The 20,570-nt window shown below is 38.6% G+C and overlaps 1 protein-coding gene across 1 annotated transcript; it reads left to right on the forward strand.

Moving 5' to 3' along the window:
• The first annotated feature begins 1,297 nt into the window (after positions 1-1,297).
• Positions 1,298-15,358, forward strand: LOC109875333 (carbonic anhydrase 4-like). The gene is made up of 9 exons (XM_020467660.2): positions 1,298-1,337; positions 5,672-5,738; positions 5,836-5,862; positions 6,555-6,725; positions 8,988-9,136; positions 9,563-9,658; positions 9,772-9,850; positions 10,020-10,183; positions 14,893-15,358. The coding sequence occupies exons 2-9, from the start codon at positions 5,672-5,674 to the stop codon at positions 15,097-15,099; spliced, it is 960 nt and encodes a 319-aa protein (XP_020323249.2). The 5' UTR covers positions 1,298-1,337; the 3' UTR covers positions 15,100-15,358.
• Positions 15,359-20,570: the final 5,212 nt, after the last annotated feature.

The raw sequence follows: 20,570 nt of genomic DNA on the forward strand, positions 1-20,570 counted from the left end.
TGAGGGAGCTGGAGCAGTTTTGCCATGAAGAATGGGCAAACCTCCCAGTGGCTAGATGTGCCAAGCTTATAGAGACATACGCCAAGAGACTTGCAGCTGTAATTACTGCAAAAGGTCGTTCAACAAAGTATTGAGTTTGGGGGGATGAATAGTTATGCAAATTTCTTCAGCATCCTGAGGTTGAAGAGTCGCTGTCAAACCTTCTTCACCAAGGTGTTCGTGTATTTTGACCATTTTAGCCCTTCAGAGATGTGTACGCCGAGGAACTTGACGTTTTTAATCATCTTCACACTGACATTCTGAGAACCACATATTTATCAGAGCTTGGTGAGAGCGTGGTTGTCCTGTAGTTATTTTGAGTACAACCTTCTAACAAATATCTTGGAACGGTCCAGGATAGATGCTTGGCTTTGGAACATTCTCAGCACAAAATAAATACATTTTTTGGAGCTATTTCATTATTAACAGAAGGTTTCATAAAAGTTCACATTTACATTTTATTTCAATTTTGGTAGTATTCTAGGAATGTTCTGCAACTGGTTCGACATTGGGAGTGTCCTAAAATAGTTCTGAGAACGTTAAGAAACAATGTTCTTCTGTGGGAATTTCAGTACTTCAGCATAACATTTTCTACAGGCAGAGACGTAACCAGGGTTTGAGTTCTAGTGAGGGCCGGAAAGAATGCTTCTTTTGAAGCTGGACAGTTTTTCTTCTGAAGAAAGAACATGCTTTTATCCAGATTCCCCCAATCTATATTTTCAAGTGTTCAGTCAGGTTGCAAATAAAGTGCCATTGTAGATGTATTTTGTCTGGAGCAATTGTACTGTTTAAAACACTATGATGAACTGTATTCCAAATAGCCTACTGTTAAATCATGTCACTTTATCTAGGTTGACTGGTTGTGTCACTATGAGGGGTGGCAGCTAGCCTAGTGGTTAGAGCGTTGGACCGAATCACCTAGCTGACAAGGAAAAGGCTGTAGTTCTGCCCCTGAACAAGGCAGTTAACCTGCTGTTCCTAGGCCGCCCCTGTAAATAAGAATTTGTTCTGAACTGACTTGCCTAGTAAAATTAAAATAAATTAGGACTACTCTGAAGTCAATATTTAGATAGGTGTTCGTTAGGTGCTGCATATCTTTCCTGGCAAACCTCACCTAACTTTCTGCTTTTCAAATGGGTGTTCTTTTTACAGTATTACACAACTTGAAACCCCCCAAGCCTATTGAAAAAAGGAGGCGTGTTTATCGTTTCTAGTTAAGGTGTACGACTGAATAAAATGAGGGAGGATGGGAGGCTGAGTGCACAGGACGGAGAGGTGAAGACAGGTGCAGCTTCAAGGTAAGAGGAGTCTGGTATTCATGCAAACAGACATTTATGGCACAATATACCCTGCTTTTACTATATGACATGTTTGAGGTGGCACACATTTCATTGACTAGGCTGGGCTAAGAAGTAACATCTGTTTTAATGCATTTATGCCATTTAGAGCCACATCAGGGAAAACAGTTTTAAAAAATGTATATTTACTCACGTTTGCTGCTGGGACACACGAAGGAAACTAAAACAATTAATTGAGTTTTGCACTAGAAGCTGGAAGATACCCAACAAAAGGTGAAGGTGGAGTTTTAATGCAAGCCTTTCCCCACAAACATTGTGGCCATGTTCCCCTGCTAAGACGTGGCATGCATCAACCAATGATTGGGTACCACATCTACTGTGTCATCGATGTGGATAGCTGATACATAAAATACCTATCAAGGCGTTGTAAGAGCTGGCATGCGTCAGCAATGCCTGGGCGGAGGTACAGTACATGCCCATTAAGTCATAGGAGCATTAGCAGCTCTTAAAGTGCCAGAACCACATTTTGGCCTTTGTAACACAGGCTCTGCTGAGTTATACCTACTATAATACACTTAACTTGCTATAATAACTAAATCATTTTAATTGATTGCATTTATATGTTGCCTTTCCAGCTGCTCAAAGTGCTGTAATGGGGGGCAAACCCACCTTGTCCACCATAAATGTGTAGCACCCCATGGCAACCATCTGTGCCAGATGGTTGCGCACCACACATCAGCTATCAGGTGGAGAGGTAAGGAGTGTTATTGCCAATATGGAATGAGGGGCATGATTAGGTGGCCATGATGGAAATGGGGCCATGATGTGATTTTACGGACAGGATCTAAATTTGATCACCCTGTTGCAGGAGATTGAAACCTTTGTAGTGTATTTGAGGTTTAAAAAGGCTTCTAAAGTTTGTAATTTCCACTTTGAATGTTTCATTTTTTATTTTTGTTCGGTATATACTGAAAACATACAACCGTTCAAAAGCTTGGGGTCACTTAGAAATGTCCTTGTTTTTGAAAGAAAAGCACATTGTTTTGTCCGTTTAAAATAAAATCAAATTGATCAGAAATACAGTGTAGACATTGTTACTGTTGTAAATGACTATTGTAGCTGGAAATGGCTGATTTGTTTATGGAATATCTACATAGGCAAACCGAGGCTCATTATCAGCAACCATCACTCCTGTGTTCCAATGTACGTTGTGTTAGCTAATCCAAGTTGATCATTTTTATAAGGCCTTTCGCAATTACGTTAGCACATCTGAAAACTGTTGTTCTGATTAAAGAAGCAATAAAACTGGCCTGCATTAAACTAGTTGAGTATCTAGAGCGTCAGCATTTGTGGGTTCAATTACAGGCTCAAAATGGCCAGAAACAAAGACCTTTCTTCTGAAACTCGTCAGTCTATTCTTGTTCCGAGAAATTGCCAAGAAACTGAAGATCTCATTCAACGCTGTGTACTACTCCCTTCATGGAACAGTGCAAACTGGATCTAACCAGAATAGAAAGAGTGGTGGGAGGCCCCGGTGCACAACTGAGCAAGAGGACAGGTATATTAGAGTGTCTAGTTTGAGAAACAGACGCCTCACAAGTCCTCAACTGGCAGCTTCATTAAATAGTAACCTCCAAAACACCAGTCTCAACGTCAACAGTGAAGAGGCGAATCCGGGATGCTGGCAGCAGGGGTTCAAACTCTAGAACCCAGTTTCTACATTTGAATATAAACATGTATTTTATCTAACAAAACGATGCTACAATTTATCTCTGGGACCCTCAGGATGACAAATCAGAGTAAGATTACTGAATGTAAGTACATTATTTACTTTCAGAGGTGAATGTATCAAACCAGTTGCCGTGATAAATGTTTTTGTTGTTGTTGTGCACTCTCCTGAAAAAATAGCAAGGTATATGTTCACTGTAATAGCTACTGTAAATTGGACAGTGCAGTTAGATTAAAAACCTCTTTATTTTATTTATTTATTTTATTTATTTTACCTTTATTTAACCAGGTAGGCAAGTTGAGAACAAGTTCTCATTTACAATTGCGACCTGGCCAAGATAAAGCAAAGCAGTTCGACAGATAAAACGACACAGAGTTACACATGGAGTAAAAACAAACATACAGTCAATAATGCAGTATAAACAAGTCTATATACAATGTGAGCAAATGAGGTGAGAAGGGAGGTAAAGGCAAAAAAGGCCATGATGGCAAAGTAAATACAATATAGCAAGTAAAACACTGGAATTTAAGGATCGGACCTTTTGTTTCAATCAATATTCACCTAAAATGACATACCCAAATTGAACTGCCTGTAGCTCAGGACCTGAAGCAAGGATATGCATATTCTTGATACCGTTTTAAAGGAAACACTTTGAACTTTATGCAAATTTGAAATGAATGTAGGAAAATACAACACATTGGATCTGGTAAAAGATCTGGTATAATACAAAGGGAAAAAAATGTTTTTTTATCAGATTTTTTCTATCCTCTTTGAAATGCAAGAGAAAGGCCACAATTTATTATTCCAGTTTAGGCACCATTTAGATTTTGGCCACTAGATGGCAGTAGTGTATGTGCAAAGTTTTAGACTGATCCAATGAACCATTGCATTTCTGCCCAAATGTGCCTAATTCGTTATTTAATACATTTTTAAGTTCAGAACTGTGCACTCTCCTCAAACAATAGCATGATATTCTTTCACTGTAATATCTACTGTAAAGTGGACAGTGTAGTTAGATTAACAATAATTTAAGCTTTCTGCCCATATCAGATGTTTCTTACAACCTCATGCTAATCACGTTAGCTCATGTTAGCTCAACCGTCCCATGGAGAGAATTGTAAAAGTTTCTAGCAATGATTGTATCTAAGGAAGGAAATATATCTATTCCCAAATATTTAAAGTAGAAATTTAGTCCTCCATCTGGGTCTTAAGAGGCAGTAGGGCAGATTTGGTTGGATTTATTTTATAACTTGAGATGGAACTGAATTTGAAACAGCGTTTGGGTGGGATTGAGATATATTGTCTAGATAAAGTAAGATATCATCGCTGTATAATGAGATGATGTGATCTGCAGAATTGAGAGATATTAGTGTAATTTCTTTTGATTGTCAAATTTGCCTAGGCCAGCGGTTCCATAGACAATAAAAAAACAGTGGTGAGATGGGATGACCTTTCCTGCTACTTCTAGTTATTTGGAACAGAACAGAGCAGGTATTGCCTGTTATTACTATGGCTGAGGGATTGGCATACAGTATTGTAATCATATCAATGAAATTGGAGCCAAGTCCCATACTGTACGTTCCAAAACTGACCAAAGATGTGACCATTCTAATTCATCAAAAGCTTTTTCTGCGTTGAGAGAGAGAACTGCCCAAGGAGCTTTGGTTTCTGATGAACCATGTTAGATATGTAATACACAACAGAGATTATCGGGGATAATATTTTTTTACAAACTTGGTTCGGATGTACCAATTTGGGTTTTGAGTTTTGAGACGGGACGGCATGATTTGAGAATATAGTTTGATATCTGTGTCTATCAAAGTTAAAGGGCGATAGTGAAAGCGAAATTAGTGCTGTATTTACATCCATTTCAAATTAACCTTTGTGAACGGCTATCTTAATCATTTCAACTAACAGTGGACCTAATTGGTTCCAAAATTTTAAATAGACCTCAGGAGGAATACCATCCCAACCAGGTGATTTGCCTTTATTCATGTTATCCAATGCCCTTTTGAGTTCAAGGTGAGAGGTTCAGGCTCCCAGCAAGCCTTTAAAATGTGGTTGTTTATCTACCTTACTTGAATGCAATGACTGTAAGTCACTCTGGATAACGTGTCTGCTAAATTACCAATATGTAAATGTAAAAGGCAAAAGGAACACTTGCAAAGCACACTGGGTATTATACTAATGAGCTTCACTACTAAACAAGACCAAATTTGGTAAGTCTGGACCAAATCCGAACCAATCATAGAAGTTTAGAAAGCATAGTACAGCACAGTACAGTACAGTAGAGCATAGTAAAGTATAGTGGAGTACGGTAGATTCCGAACATGTGAAATGTAGATGTCTACTTTTAGGTCAAATCAAGGCCGGTTCGGACCGGGACAGATCTGAACCAATCATAAACATCTATCTTTGTGGACCTTGTGACGTTGAAGTCAAGGCCGGTCCGTACCGGACCAAAAATCTGCATTTGTAGATGTTAAAATCAAAGCAAGGGCGGACTGACCAAATTTGAACAACTTTTTTTAAGGTCCATGGACGTCCAGCGTCAGTCGCTGCTCAGTGGGCTCTCCATTCATAATTGCCTTCATCTCGCTTTCAGATGAACGGACTTGTGGTTATCATTGCGACTATCCTTGTCCCCACTGGATACAGTGCTGCAGAAGTTTGTAAGTGATTATTTTATTATTTTGTTGGCCTGTGACTGTCTTCTGCTATACATTTTGTGACTCTTTGCATAACTTTTCCCCTTTTCAATTTGAACAGTGTGGTGTTACCATGATCCTAGTTGTAGTAAGTATTGATTTTAACCCCATGGTTACAGTGCACACTGAGTATACCAAACATTACGAACACCTTCTTAATATTGAGTTGGACAGCCTCAATTCATCGGGGCATGGACTCTACAAGGTGTCGAAAGCATTCCACAGGGATGCTGGCCCATGTTGACTCAGTTGTGTCAAGTTGGCTGGATGTCCTTTGGGTGGTGGAACATTCTTGATACACATGGAAAACTGAGCATGAAAAACAAATCAGCTTTGCAGTTCTTGACACAAGCCGGTGCTCCTGTCACGTACTACCATACCCTGTTTGAAGGCACTTCAATCTTTTGTCTTGCCGATTCACCCGCTGAATGATACACAATCTCAATTGTCACAAGGCATAATAAACCTTCTTTAACTTGTATCTTCCTTCTTTAACCTGTCTCTTCCCCCCCATCTACACTGATTGAAGCGATTTAAACAAGTGCTATAAATAAGCTTTCACCTGGATTCACCTGGTCAGTCTTTGTCATGGAAAAAGCAGGTGTTAATGTTTTGTATACTCAGTGTAATTTTTATTCACAAATTGTACATGAAGTATTTGCTTGAAGTGATTGTAATGACAGTGGATAAGAGACTATAGAATGTATGTATTAGCATATTATATGACACTTATAAAACAATGGTATATTGAAACCATTGTATGATTGATTCCATGTTAAGATGACACTACTTGGCCCACCATTGCCAGTGAACATTGCAACGGATCCCGTCAGTCTCCCATTAACATCATCTCCGCGTCGGCAGTGGGCGATGCAAACCTGACTGAATTCAACTTCACCAAATACGGAGACAACTCTACAATGAAGAATATCAAGAACACTGGCGAAACTGGTGAGGAGATTGAATGGATGCCTTGCCTTCTCAATCCATCAGTGGTGGAAAAAGGACCCAATTTTCATAGTTGAGTAAAAGTAAAGATACCTTAAAAGAAAATGACACAAGTAAAAGTGAAAGTTACTCAGTAAAATACTACTTGAGTAAAGTAAAGTCTACAAGTATTTAGTTTTAAAGTATAAATCATTTAAAATGTCTTATATTAAGAACACCAGACAACACAATTATTTTTATTTTTTAAATTTACGGATTGCCAGTGGAACAGTTCAACACTCAGACAAAATTCATAAATGAGACATTTGTGTTTAGTGAGTCTGCCAGATCAGAGGCAGAGATGACCAGGGATGTTCTCTTGATAAGTGCATGAATTAGCCAATTTTCCTGTCCTGCTAAGTATACAAAATGTAACAAGTACTTTTGGGTGTCAGGGAAAATGTAAGGAGTAAAAGTACATTATTTCCATTCGGAATGTAGTGGAGTAATAGTAACAAAATATATAAATAGTAAAGTTAAATGCAGACTTTACAGACCCAAAAAACAGACCCCAAAAAACTACTAAAGCAGTACATAAAAGTATTTTTTATTTAAGTACTTTACACCACTGCAATCCATACACAGTCCCACTTGAGGATAATGTACAGTACCAGTCAAAAGTTTGGACACACCTACTCATTCAAGGGTTTTTATTTATTTGTACTATTTTCTATATTGTAGAATAAGTGTTGACATCATAACTATGAAATAAAACATATGGAATCATGTTCTAACCAAAAAAGTGATAATCAAAGAAAAATATAATTTATGTTTAAGATTCTTCACAGAAGCCACTCTTTGACTTGATGACAGCTTTGCACACTCTTGGCATTATCTCAACCAGCTTCATGAAGTAGTCACCTGGAATGCTTTTCCAGCAGTCTTTAAGGAGTTCCCACATATTCTGATCACTTGTTGGCTGCTTTCCTTCGCTCTGCAGTCCAACTGATCCCAAACCATCTCAATTGGGTTGAGGTTTGGTCATTGTGAAGGCCAGGTCATCTGATGCAGCACTCCATCACTCTACTTCTTTGACAAATAGCCCGTACACAGCCTGGAGGTGTGTTTTGGGTCATTGTCCTGTTGAAAAACAAATGATAGTCCCACTAAGCGCAAACCAAATGGGATGGCATATTGCTGCAGAATGCTGTGGTAGCCGTGCTGGTTAAGTGTGCCTTAAATCACAGACAGTGTCATCAGCAAAGCACCCCCACACCATAACACCTCCTCCTCCATGCTTCACGGTGGGAACAACACATGAAGAGACCATCTGTTCACCTACTCTGCGTCTCATAAAGACACGGCGGTTGGAACCAAAAATCTCAAATTTGGACTCATCAGACCAAAGGACAGATTTCCACCGGTCAATTGTTCGTGGTTCTTGGCCCAAGCCAGTCTCTTCTTATTATTGTTGTCCTTTAGTAGTGGTTTCTTTGCAGCAATTCGACCATAACGGCCTTATTCAAGTAGTCTCCTCTGAACAATAAATGTTGAGATGTGTATGTTACTTAAACTCTGTGAAGCATTTATTTGGACTGCAATCTGAGTCTGAAAACTCTAATGAATTTATCCTCCGCAGCAGAGGTAACTCTGGGTCTTCCTTTCCTGTGGTGGTCCTCATGAGAGCGAGTTTCATAATAGAGCTTGATGGTTTTTGCAACTGCACTTGAAGAAAACTTCAAAATTCTTGACATTTTCCAGATTGACTGACCTTCATGTCTTAAAGTAATGGACTGACATTTCTCTTTGCTTATTTGAGCTGTTCTTGCCACAATATGGACTTTATCTTTTGTATTTCACCTCTACCCTGTCACAACCCAACCGATTGGCTCAAACGCATTAAGAAGGAAATAAAGTCCACAAATGAACTTTAAGAAGGCACACCTGTTCATTGAAATACATTCCAGGTGAACACCTCATGAAGCAGGTTGAAAGAAGGCCAAGAGTGGGCAAAGCTGTCATCAAGGCAAAGGGTGGCTACTTTGAAGAATCTCAAATATGAAATATATTTTGATTTGTTTATCCCTTTTTTGATTAGTACATGATCGTGTTATTTCATAGTTTTCATGTCTTTACTATTATCCAACAATGTAGAAAATAAAATAAAAGCTGGAATGAGTAAGTGTGTTCAAACTTTTGACTTGTACTGTATGTACCAAACCAGGAACCTTAATGTTCGAAATGTAACCAATTCCTCTCTTTTTGTTCCTCCTCTCTTTCTTTCAGTCAAAGTGACGCTCACGAGGGGTGTCCAGGTTACAGGTGGGGCACTGTCTGAGGCCTATGACAGCCTGCAGTTTCACCTCCACTGGGGGAATGGTACCTCAGTACCTGGGTCAGAGCACACAGTGGATGGAACCCGCTACCCCATGGAGGTATGGAAAGGTTCAACGCAACCCACCCCACCACCCTTCATGGATTGGAGCATGCATGGCTGGAGGGAGTTTCCACCATATTCCAAACACTAGTCCATTACATTTGTTTGTTTATTTGAATCACCATTAGCTTTTGCTGAAGCAGCAGCTACTCTTCCTGTAGTCCTTTTAAATTCATGAGGAGAAATGTACGAGTGTACTTCGGGCAAAAAGTACAGAATCTGAATGTAGCCCATGTTACATGTGGTGAATTTTTATACTGATGCAAATATACCACACTGAAATGGGTCAATATCAAGGTCTTAGTGTCCTTTGAAGAGCTGTATATATGGCCGATTGTAGTCTACCTTTTTAAATGTATTATTCCAACGTTTGAATTTCCCAATGGATTCAGATAACTTTATACTGTTATGCTTCACCTTTCAGTTGCACATAGTAAATGCCAAGTCTTCGCACGACGGTAACACGACCACGGCCGTTGCAGACAGCACGGGACTCGCTGCTCTTGGCTTCTTCATAGAGGTGAGCGGATGCTTTAACCTTCATAGGAATGGCATCCATTTTCCCACAGTAGATTAGGCATTTTAATGTTTTATTGCTGTTTTCTATGACTAAAGTCTTTGTTTTTCAAACAGGCCATGCCGGGTAATGCAACTGGTTCACCAGCAGCCTGGAATACTCTGACATCCTACTTGGCCAACATCACACTAAAAGGTGAGAGGAGAGATTTGACTGGTTATGATTTGATCAAGAACTACTTCCTCAAAATAAAGTTTGGAAGAGGGATATGTTTTTCTCTTTGAATTCAAAATGAGTCATTTTCTTGTTCAATTTCAGTAGCATATGATTTTATATACGTTTTTTTCTTTCTCTCTTCCTCAAGATGATATTGTAAACATTACTCATGCTATTTCATTGGATGAGCTCCTGGAAGGGGTGGACCGTACCAAATACTACCGTTACCTTGGCTCCCTGACCACTCCAAATTGCAACGAGGCTGTGGTTTGGACCGTGTTCAAGGACCCTATCAAAGTCAGCCAGGACTTGGTGAGTTTGTACAACAATTATACCATAAACTCAACACCATGGACTATAATCCCATATCGGTAACACTTTAAAATAAGGTTCCATTTGTAAAGAGTTTATAAAGGGGTTATAATTATATTATTAACAATTGTTGAAAAATTTGTAAATGCCTTATAAATCAATAAAAAGTTATATCGAATTGATCAAAATAGTGCAATAACTGGTCAGTGTTTGCAAAATATTGAGCCAGTATTTACATCCAGTTATTAACCATTAATAAATGCACTTAGAAAATGCTTATAAGATTAACCAACCCTTATGTGTTATCATATAACCTCATTTTCAATATTTGCACAGTTGAACAGTGATTTTCTCACTTTTGTGTGTGATGCATAGGTGCTCTGTCCAAGGAACATAAGATGTTTATTTTAATGATGTGTCTAGACCACAAGGTTCCCTCGGGGACTGCTGCCCAGAATAAATATCAGCATGTGCAGAGAAGCACGAGATTGAACTTTTCCCTTTAGTTAACACTATCAACGTTTCCCTTTACTGTGGGAATTGTGATAGAATCAACGCAATATTAGCCACTTTCAATGCAACATACCGAAACATAACGAACTATGCAAGACTTAGTATGGAAAATAAACTATGCAAAAGATTTTGTTGTAGGCAGAAGGCATTGGAGTAGAATTCTATTGCATTGACAGGCACGACTCAGGCCCATACTCTAGGTGCGGTCTGGTGCACCATAACCAACCAAAGCTGCAGTAGGCCTACATGAAAATGGACCAATGCCATATATGGATCTGTGCCATTTACTTTGAACGGGACTGTTTTTACAGCATGAGCGGTTGTGAGTCGATGTGCTTGTTTTGAGATCAAAGTGAGAGCAACATGTAGCAACCTGTGCACATTTGTTAATATCCTTTGTTAGTTAGTGAGTTATTAGCCCATTTATAGATAGTTTGTAGTCAGCAATGGGGGAGTGATTGCTTCTTACAAGAGCACACATGTCTGCATTTCTAGACATCTTTGAAAAAAAACATTCTCTGAATTATTTGAGAACATTCCTAATGTCAAACCAGTTGGAGAACGTTCCTAATGTCAAACCAGTTGGAGAAGGTTCCTAATGTCAAACCAGTTGGAGAACGTTCCTAATGTCAAACCAGTTGGAGAACGTTCCTAATGTCAAACCAGTTGGAGAACATTCCTAATGTCAAACCAGTTGGAGAACGTTCCTAATGTCAAACCAGTTGGAGAACGTTCCTAATGTCAAACCAGTTGGAGAACGTTCCTAATGTCAAACCAGTTGGAGAACATTCCTAATGTCAAACCAGTTGGAGAACGTTCCTAATGTCAAACCAGTTGGAGAACGTTCCTAATGTCAAACCAGTTGGAGAACGTTCCTAATGTCAAACCAGTTGGAGAACGTTCCTAATGTCAAACCAGTTGGAGAACGTTCCTAATGTCAAACCAGTTGGAGAACGTTCCTAATGTCAAACCAGTTGGAGAACGTTCCTAATGTCAAACCAGTTGGAGAACGTTCCTAATGTCAAACCAGTTGGAGAACGTTCCTAATGTCAAACCAGTTGGAGAACGTTCCTAATGTCAAACCAGTTGGAGAACGTTCCTAATGTCAAACCAGTTGGAGAACGTTCCTAATGTCAAACCAGTTGGAGAACGTTCCTAATGTCAAACCAGTTGGAGAACGTTCCTAATGTCAAACCAGTTGGAGAACGTTCCTAATGTCAAACCAGTTGGAGAACGTTCCTAGAACATGACCAACATTTAAATGACATGTAACCATGTTTGAACTTTTAACAAACATTCTGTTAAAGTAATGAAATACCAAGAAAATAAAGGTTCCTTAAATGTGCTGAGAATGTTCCAAATGCACTATTCCCAGAAAGTTGTGGGAAGTTTTTATGTAAAATAATCATAGGACAACCACACGCTTGCTGTCAGAGTCGTGTGTATAGATGGCAGGGAAGTCAGGGCGCAGGAGAGTCAAACGGAGTGTAAATGGAGTCTTTTAATATAAGTCCACTTAACATGCTGCAAACACTAAATATGTACATGCACAAACGAACATGGGTACGAGGACCCGTCACGCACCTATACAACATAAAACAACACTTGACATAAAACAATCTCTGACAAAGACATGAGGGGAAACAGAGGGTTAAATACACAACGGGTAATGAATGGGATTGAAAACAGGTGTGTGGGAAGACAAGACAAAACCAATGGAAAATGAAGAATGGATCAATGATGGCTAAAAGGCCGGTGACGTCGAACGCCGAGCACCGCCCGAACAAGGAGAGGCAACGACTTCGGCAGAAGTCGTGACACTTGCCAAGATCTAAGAAACATATGGTTATCAGAACGTTATGCCCTAGCTGGGTTGTAACGGATTACACAGTAAGGGAATAGATGTAATATCCACTGGGGTAGTACAACAAAAGATCATTCATATGTGATGTACTAACTGGCTCTGCAAAAACTCATGAACATACAGTTTAAGTCGAAAGTTTACATACATCATAGATAAATACATTTAAGTTCAGTTTTTTCACAATTCCTGACATTTAGTCCGAGTAAAAATTCCCTTTTTTAGGTCAGTTAGGATCACCACTTTATGTTAATAAGAATGTGAAATGTCAGAATAATAGTCGAGAGAATGATTTATTTCAGCTTTTATTTCTTTCATCACATTCCCAGTGGGTCAATTAGTACTTGGTAGCCTTGCCTTTAAATTGTTTAACTTGGGTCAAATTTTTCTGGTAGCCTTCCACAAGCTTCCCACAATAAGTTGGGTGAATTTTGGCCCATTCCTCCTGACAGAGCTGGTGTAACTGAGTCAGGTTTGTAGTCCTCCTTGCTCGCACATGCTTTTTCAGTTCTGCCCACAAATGTTCTGTAGGATTGAGGTCAGGGCTTTGTGATGGCCACTCCAATACCTTGAAGTTGTTGTCCTTAAGCCGTTATATCGATACTTTTGTACCGGTTTCCTCCAGCATCTTCACAAGGTCCTTTGCTGTTGTTCCGGGATTGGTTTGCACTTTTTGCACCAAAGTACATTCATCTCTAGGAGACAGAACGCGTCTCCTTCCTGAGTGGTTTGACAGCTGCGTGGTCCCATGGTGTTTATACTTGCGTACTATTGTTTGTACAGATGAACGTGGTACCTTCAGGAGTTTATAAATTGCTCCAAGGATGAACCAGACTCGTGGGGGTCTACAATTTTTTTTAATGATTTTGATTTTCCCATGATGTGGGATTTTCCCATGATGTCAAGCAAATAGGCATCTTGTTTGAAGGTAGGCCTTGAAATACATCCACAGCTACACCTCCAATTGACTCAAATTATGTCAATTAGTCTATCAGAAGCTTCTAAATACATGACATAATTTTCAGGAATTTTCCAAGCTGTTTAAAGGCACAGTCAACTTAGTGTATGTAAACTTCTGACCAACCGGAATTGTGATACAGTGAATTATAAGTGAAACAATCTCTCTGTAAACAATTTTTGGAAAAATGACGTGTGTCATGCACAAAGTAGATGTCCTAATCGTCTTGCCAAAACGATCATTTGTTAAAACTTCTCTTCCTGTTAAAACTCCTCTTCCTGTCTGCATGATGTGCCCAAGTAAACTGCATGTAGCTCAGGCCCTGAAACCAGGATATGCATATAATTGGAAAGAAAACCCTTTGAAGGTTGTGGAAATGTTATAATAATGTAAGAGAATATAACATAGTAGATATGGTAGGAGAAAATCCAAAGAAAAACCAACCAGACTTTTTCTTTTGAGAGACCATCCTCTAAGAAAGGCAAGAGAATGAAGACAGGACGCACCTGCTAAAATCGGTTTCCTATTGAACATTCTTCTTTCTGTAAGAAATATTATAGATTGATTACATTTTAGGGTATCTGAGGAGTAAATAGAAACATATTTTGAATTGTTGAAACAAAGTTTAGGGGTAGATTTTCAGAGTGGATTACTCAAATCGATGTCGACAACTAAACTGACTTTTTGGGATATAACAAAAAAAACACTACATGTTATAACTGGGACCCTTTGGATGACAAATTAGAGGAAGATTTTCAAAAAGTAAGTGAATATTTAATCGTTATTTGTGAATTTCTGAAACCTGTGCCAGTGGAAAAATATTTTGAAGTGGGGCTCCATCCTCAAACAATCGCATGGCATGTTTTTTCACTGTAATAGGTACTGTAAATCGGACAGTGCAGTTAGATTAACAAGAATTGAATCTTTCAGCCGATATAAGACACATATGTACATAAATGTTTAATACCCATAATATGTATGATTATTTATTTGAATTGCACGCCATCCAGTTTCAACGGAAGTTGTCCCGCTAGAAGAAATGTGTGGAGTGGTTGAAAAACCAGTTTTAATGACTCCAACCTAAGTGTATGTAAACTTCCGACTTCAACTGTACACACATTTCAGGAATTTGTCTGGTTTTAATCTAACTTTTAATCAAAATGCAATTACATGCCTCAAAGTTTTTGGGGGTTATTTATTTATTTACTTGGAGAGCAATTTGCCACAAAGTTTAGTTGATTTCACGTTACTTGGCATATCAAATAAAATTAGATGTTGAACTGACGTCTGTGCCCAGTGGGTAAAGCCATTGGGCCAGCCTGATGTCACACTTATGTCTATGATCCAATCTGCAATTAATTAAGCTTCTCCCCTCAGATTGATCTCTTCAGTACAACAGTGCACATTGACCACAACTCCACCTCTGCCTTGATAACCAATGTCTTCAGGAACATCCAGCCTGTCAACGGCAGGATGGTGACGACCCAGAGCAGTCCAACCACAGCCCCGCCAGTGTCAGGAGCCTCGACAAAGTGCTCCTCTCTGGGCCTTATGGCCCTGGCCTGGATGCTGCTGAGGGTTTAGTGTCGGCGGGTAATGCCTCACCTGAAGCGCACTTCCATGTCTCCATTAACCCTAAAGCTAAATACTGTACATTGATTACCACATGGGTCATTTTGACCCCATGGAGAAACTATTGGAAAAAACAACAATCATAGCAAAATATAAACTTATTTCGTATCAAAACATTATTTAGACATGTAATTAATATTATCTAAACAAATAAATGTAAATACCAAAACAGAAGTACAGTCAATTTGCAGACACTAACAAACTAATATACAGTGCCTTCGGAAAGTGTTCAGAAATCCTTGACCTGTTCCTCATTTTGTTACATTACAGCCTTATTCTAAAATTGATAACATTGTTTTTTTCCCTCATCAATCTACACATAATACCCCATAATAACAAAAAATAGGTTTTTAGAAATGTTTGATAATATATTACAAATAAAAAATGGAAATATCACATTTACATAAGTATTCAGACCCTTTACTCTGTACTTTGTTGAATCACCTGGCAGCGATAACAGAATTGAGTCTTCTTGGGTATGACACTACAAGCTTGGCATACTGTATTTGGGGAGTTGCTTCAATTCTTCTCTTTATTTCATAGTTTTGATGTCTCAGTATTATTCTACAATGTAGAAAATAGTAAAAATAAAGAAAAACCCTTGAATGAGTAGGTGTGTCCCACCTTTAGACTGGTACTGTATGTCCAAACATATTTTAATGCTCCATTCTGCTTTTGAAACATTTTTAAAGCAATGATTCAGAAATATAGTACCCAACATGAGCTTTGTAAGGGATTACACAAGAAGGGAAATGACAACATAGAAATATTTTTAAACAATTCCTGCAACAACAGGATGATCAAAAGATATGGCGTATGTACACACATTTCAGAAATGTGCTTTGTTTTAAGGTAAGGGTTGATGTTGTTTTCACTTCATATGTTCACCACAAGGTGTCACTGTTAGAAAGGTCAAGATGAATTACTTGTATGGATAAAGAGGTGAAGCAATGCAGACTGGGAGAATGATAAGACGGATGTGAGTAAAGCCATGTTAAAACTTACCTCTCTGCCTGGACCTTTTGTTACTGAGTAAAGTCTTCAGTTACTATACGCAACAGCTAGCAAACTATTTAACTGTAGAGTCTGACCTGCATGACCTATTGATTATGATTCATCATGGCAGACTGACACACTTTCATCATATCCTTCCCACTAGGCATCAACCAGATGATGAATTCTTTCCACAGTGAAAGTTCACATGTTCAAGAAGGCATTTCTACCAAAAAAATATGCATTTTGATTAAAATATATATATTTAATGTTTCAAATGCCTCTCCTGTGAAGTAGTAACGTCCGCCTTCCGCCCCGTTCACGTGCGACGTCACATTTTCTCACTACTGAACCATGCTGTTTTGCACTGGTCTGGTTATGTATGCTGGAACCATGCTGGAAAGGACAATGTGAATGTGAAATAGCTGAGCCAGCTCAGAGCAGTATTGGTAGGCAAGATAATGTGAAAGGCTAATAGGAGTCAATAGACTGACAATTTAATTACTGTAACTGCTAGTAGAGTAACTGTCTTTCTCCAAACAATTACTTCTTAATTCAAAGAAAGACGTAATCACTATATGTAGTGAGTATAACAATGAGTTTGAGAATTTGTATAAAATAGTGTGAAAACTATTTGAACAAACAATGTACCTCTGTGATGATATTAAAGAAATTGAGGGGAAGAAATGGGTGAACACAGAGAGAACAAGATAACTGCATTTGGAGGTTTTATTATTTATTTAACCTTTATTTAGCCAGGCAAGTCAATTAAGAATAAAGTCTTATTTGCAATGGCAGCCTGGCAAGAGACAGAAGGCCTCCTCTGGGGTCAGGGGGCTGGAATTTTTAAAAAGAAGAAAAAAAACATTTTAAGGCAAAACGGCCAACGCAGACAGAAGACACTGGCAACAGCACAAATAGAACAGCAAACAAATGGTGGATGTGTGTGTGCGTGTAGGCTATTGAACGGTGGAGGGGTTATGAGCATTGGAAATGTATGAAATGTATTTGTAGCATCATGTATTTGTGTTGTTTAAATGATCCAATCACCTCCAATACAATAAGCCAAGAAAGAATATTGCTTTCAAAAACTAAAACAGCCAATACATGTTGCAGTTTTAAAGTAACTGCAGTTTTTATAATGCTATTCTACACTTTTTATCATGAATCTGAGAAGAATTTTAGCAGTTTTAAAGCAAATTTCCTGCAATTCTGCAAATAAAAAATAGCTGTTTTATAGCTCATCTCATGCTACTCTTTACATGTTGTGATGAGGATGAGAGACCTACCGTACCTTAAACTTGAAACAAAAGTGCTTGCTAGTTCCTCATTGAGGATGAGTTGGCCAAACAGAAGTCTACCGCATAATTTTTTTAAGGACCGGTATACACCCACACCATTCTGTTGTTGGGGTACTCCCGCATACATTTTTTAATGACCGGTATACACCCACACCATTCTGTTGTTGGGGTACTCCCGCATACATTTTTTAATGACCGGTATACACCCACACCATTCTGTTGTTGGGGTACTCCCGCATACATTTTTTAATGACCGGTATACACCCACACCATTCTGTTGTTGGGGTACTCCTGCATAAAAAAAATTGTGGGCCCAATTTCAACTTCCTGCTACTCATGCCAAGAATATAAGATATGCATATTATTCATAGATTTGGATAGAAAACCCCCTAAAGTTTCTAAAACTGTTTGAATCATGTAAGTACAACAGAACTTATGCAGAAGGCAAAACCCAGAGGACTAACTGTTCAGAATATTTTTTTTGCCTCTCTCTGTTCCCTGACATGTCATTGCTAAGAGATATTTCTTAGGAACCTGTTTTCAGTTCCTACCGCTTCCACTGGATGTCACCAGTCTTTGGAATTTGGTTGAGGTTATTCCTTTGTGCAATGAAGAAGTAGGCCAACTAGGAACTGGGCACACTTTTGTGAGTTGCGCAAGACGTGAAAAGTGGCGTTGGTTTGTTTTCATTCCTGTATTGAACACAGTCTACAATTGGATCGATTATTAATGTTTAAAAATACCTAAAGTTGTATTACAAAAGTAGTTTGAAATATCTTGGCAAAGTTCATAGGCAACTTTTGAAATATTTTGTAGTGACTTTGCGTTTTTTGTAAGCTGTTTTTTTTCTGGATCAAACGCGCTTTATAAATGGACATTTTGGATATACTGTATATCGACGGAATTAATCGAACAAAAGGACCAATTGTGATGTTTATGTGACATATTGGAGTGCCAACAAAAGAAGCTTGTCAAAGGTAATGCATGTTTTATTTTTTATTTCAGCGTTTTGTGTAGCGCCTGCAGGGTTAAAATATGCTAACCCCTTTGTTTACTGCTGGTGCAGATGGTGCAGGCTATCAGATAATAGCTTCTTATGCTTTCGCCAAAAAGCTTTTTTAAAATCTGACATGTTGCCTGGATTCACAACACGTGTAGCTTTAATTGAGTATCTTACATGTGTGATTTAATGAAAGTTTGAGTTTTATAGTATATATTTGAATCTGGCGCTCTGCATTTTCCCCTGCCAATTGGCCAGTTGAGACATTTGCGTCCCGCTTATCCCTAACTAGTTTTAAAGTCACTCATTAGTAAGGAACTCCCCTCACCTGGTTGTCTAGGGCTTAATTGAAAGGAAAAAACAAAAACCAGTAGGCATTATATAACGACACAGGGCGAGACCCAGATGCAGACACAGGAGGCAGATGGTTTGAGTCTCTGATATTTATTAAAATACAAGGGGGTGGCAATAGGCAGGTCGATGACAGGCAGAAGTTCATTAACCAGATCAGAGTCTGAAAGGTACAGGGGGGCAGGCAGGCTCAATGTCAGGGCATTCTGAAATGTCAGGCAGGCGGGCTCAGTGTCAGGGCAGGCAGAACAGATCAGAACTAGGAGGGCTAGAAAACAGAGACTAGGCAAACAGGAGCATGGAAAACCACACTGATAAGCTTGACAAGACAAATTGGCAACAGACAAACAGAGAACACAGCTATAAATAAATTGAGTATAATGGGGAAGATGGGTGACACCTGGAGGGGTGTGGAGACAAGCACAATGACAGGTGAAACAGATCAGGGTGTAACACATTAAGGCCCTCCATGGAATGTGTTTGATGCCCCTGCTCTATATTCTTTTGTTTGTTCAGTTGTATTCACTGCGCCTCCTAATTGGCCACACCTAATCATAATCATTGCTGGGAAAAATACCCAATTGTCGTACTTGAGTAAAAGTAAAGGTACCTTAATAGAAAATGACTCAAGTAAAAGTGAAAGTCACCCAGTAAAAAGTATTTGGTTTTAAATATAGTTTAATATCAAAAGTAAAAGTATAAATCATTTGTAATTCCTTATATTAAGCAAACCAGACAGCACCGTTTCCTTGTTTTTTAAATTTACGGATAGCCAGGGGCAAGCTCCAACACTCAGACATCATTTACCAACGAAGCATGTGCTTAGAGAGTCTGCAAGATCAGAGGCAGTAGCGATGACCAGGTATGTTCTCTTGATAAGTGTGTGAATTTGACCATTTTCCTATCCTGCTAAGCATTCAAAATGTAACTAGTACTTTTGGGTGTCAGAGTAAATGTATGGAGTAAAAAGTACATAGTGTTCTTTAGGAATGTAGTGAAGTAAAAGTTGTCAAAAATATAAATAGTAAAGTACAAATACCCCAAAAAACTACTTAAGTAGTATATTCAAGTATTTTTACTTAAGTACTTTACACCACTGATCATAATGAGTGCTTGTTACCTTTGAAATGGGGTCTGTTTGAATAGACTAAAATGAAATGCTTTGTATCAGTAGAAAAACATAGCATAATAGCTACATCCTGACTCATTTTCATGGATAGAGAACAGAAGATTATACAGAATCTCACAGATGCCATGTCACAATAAAACAGATATGTGTTTGCATGAGTAATGTCAAGGAAATTCATTCCATGTGTCCTATCTATGCTTGGAGTTCAAGAAAGTTTCATCCAAAATAAGCTAACAGTGTTATTAAGTCTTATTGAAACATTCAGTGAAGGTTTTAAGGAAGTTATTCAAAAACCTCAAAATAACCTATCATTTCCATTTCCAGTGTTAATTAAACCTCCCAGGAAAACTTTGAAAGAACCAGAATAAAATGTTCTCCCTGCAACCTAAAAATAAATGTTCCCAGAACAGGTGAAATATTCACTTTCGTTCTCAGAACGTTTAAAAAAAACTTCCCAGTTTTACTAACTTCATTCCCACAACCAATCCAAAAATCCAAAAACACACGAGCGCACAACTTCCAAGGAATCAAATGTGTTAGCTGGGAAGGAAAGAAAATCGAAGTTGCATGATTTCTATTGATTGCATGCAACAGTGCGGGCAAGACACAGACTGTGGTCATCGTTTACCATAGAATGTGAAAGAAGAAT

Source organism: Oncorhynchus kisutch, linkage group LG30, assembly GCF_002021735.2.
Source record: "Oncorhynchus kisutch isolate 150728-3 linkage group LG30, Okis_V2, whole genome shotgun sequence".
NCBI lineage: Eukaryota > Metazoa > Chordata > Actinopteri > Salmoniformes > Salmonidae > Oncorhynchus > Oncorhynchus kisutch.

Bases quoted from the DNA above. Each gene is read 5' to 3' on its own strand.
- LOC109875333 (XM_020467660.2), top strand. From the start codon at position 5,672: ATGAACGGACTTGTGGTTATCATTGCGACTATCCTTGTCCCCACTGGA. The intron at 5,863-6,554 runs GTAAGTATTGAT...TTCCATGTTAAG, and splicing joins TTACCATGATCCTAGTTGTA to ATGACACTACTTGGCCCACC. The intron at 9,851-10,019 runs GTGAGAGGAGAG...CTCTTCCTCAAG, and splicing joins GGCCAACATCACACTAAAAG to ATGATATTGTAAACATTACT.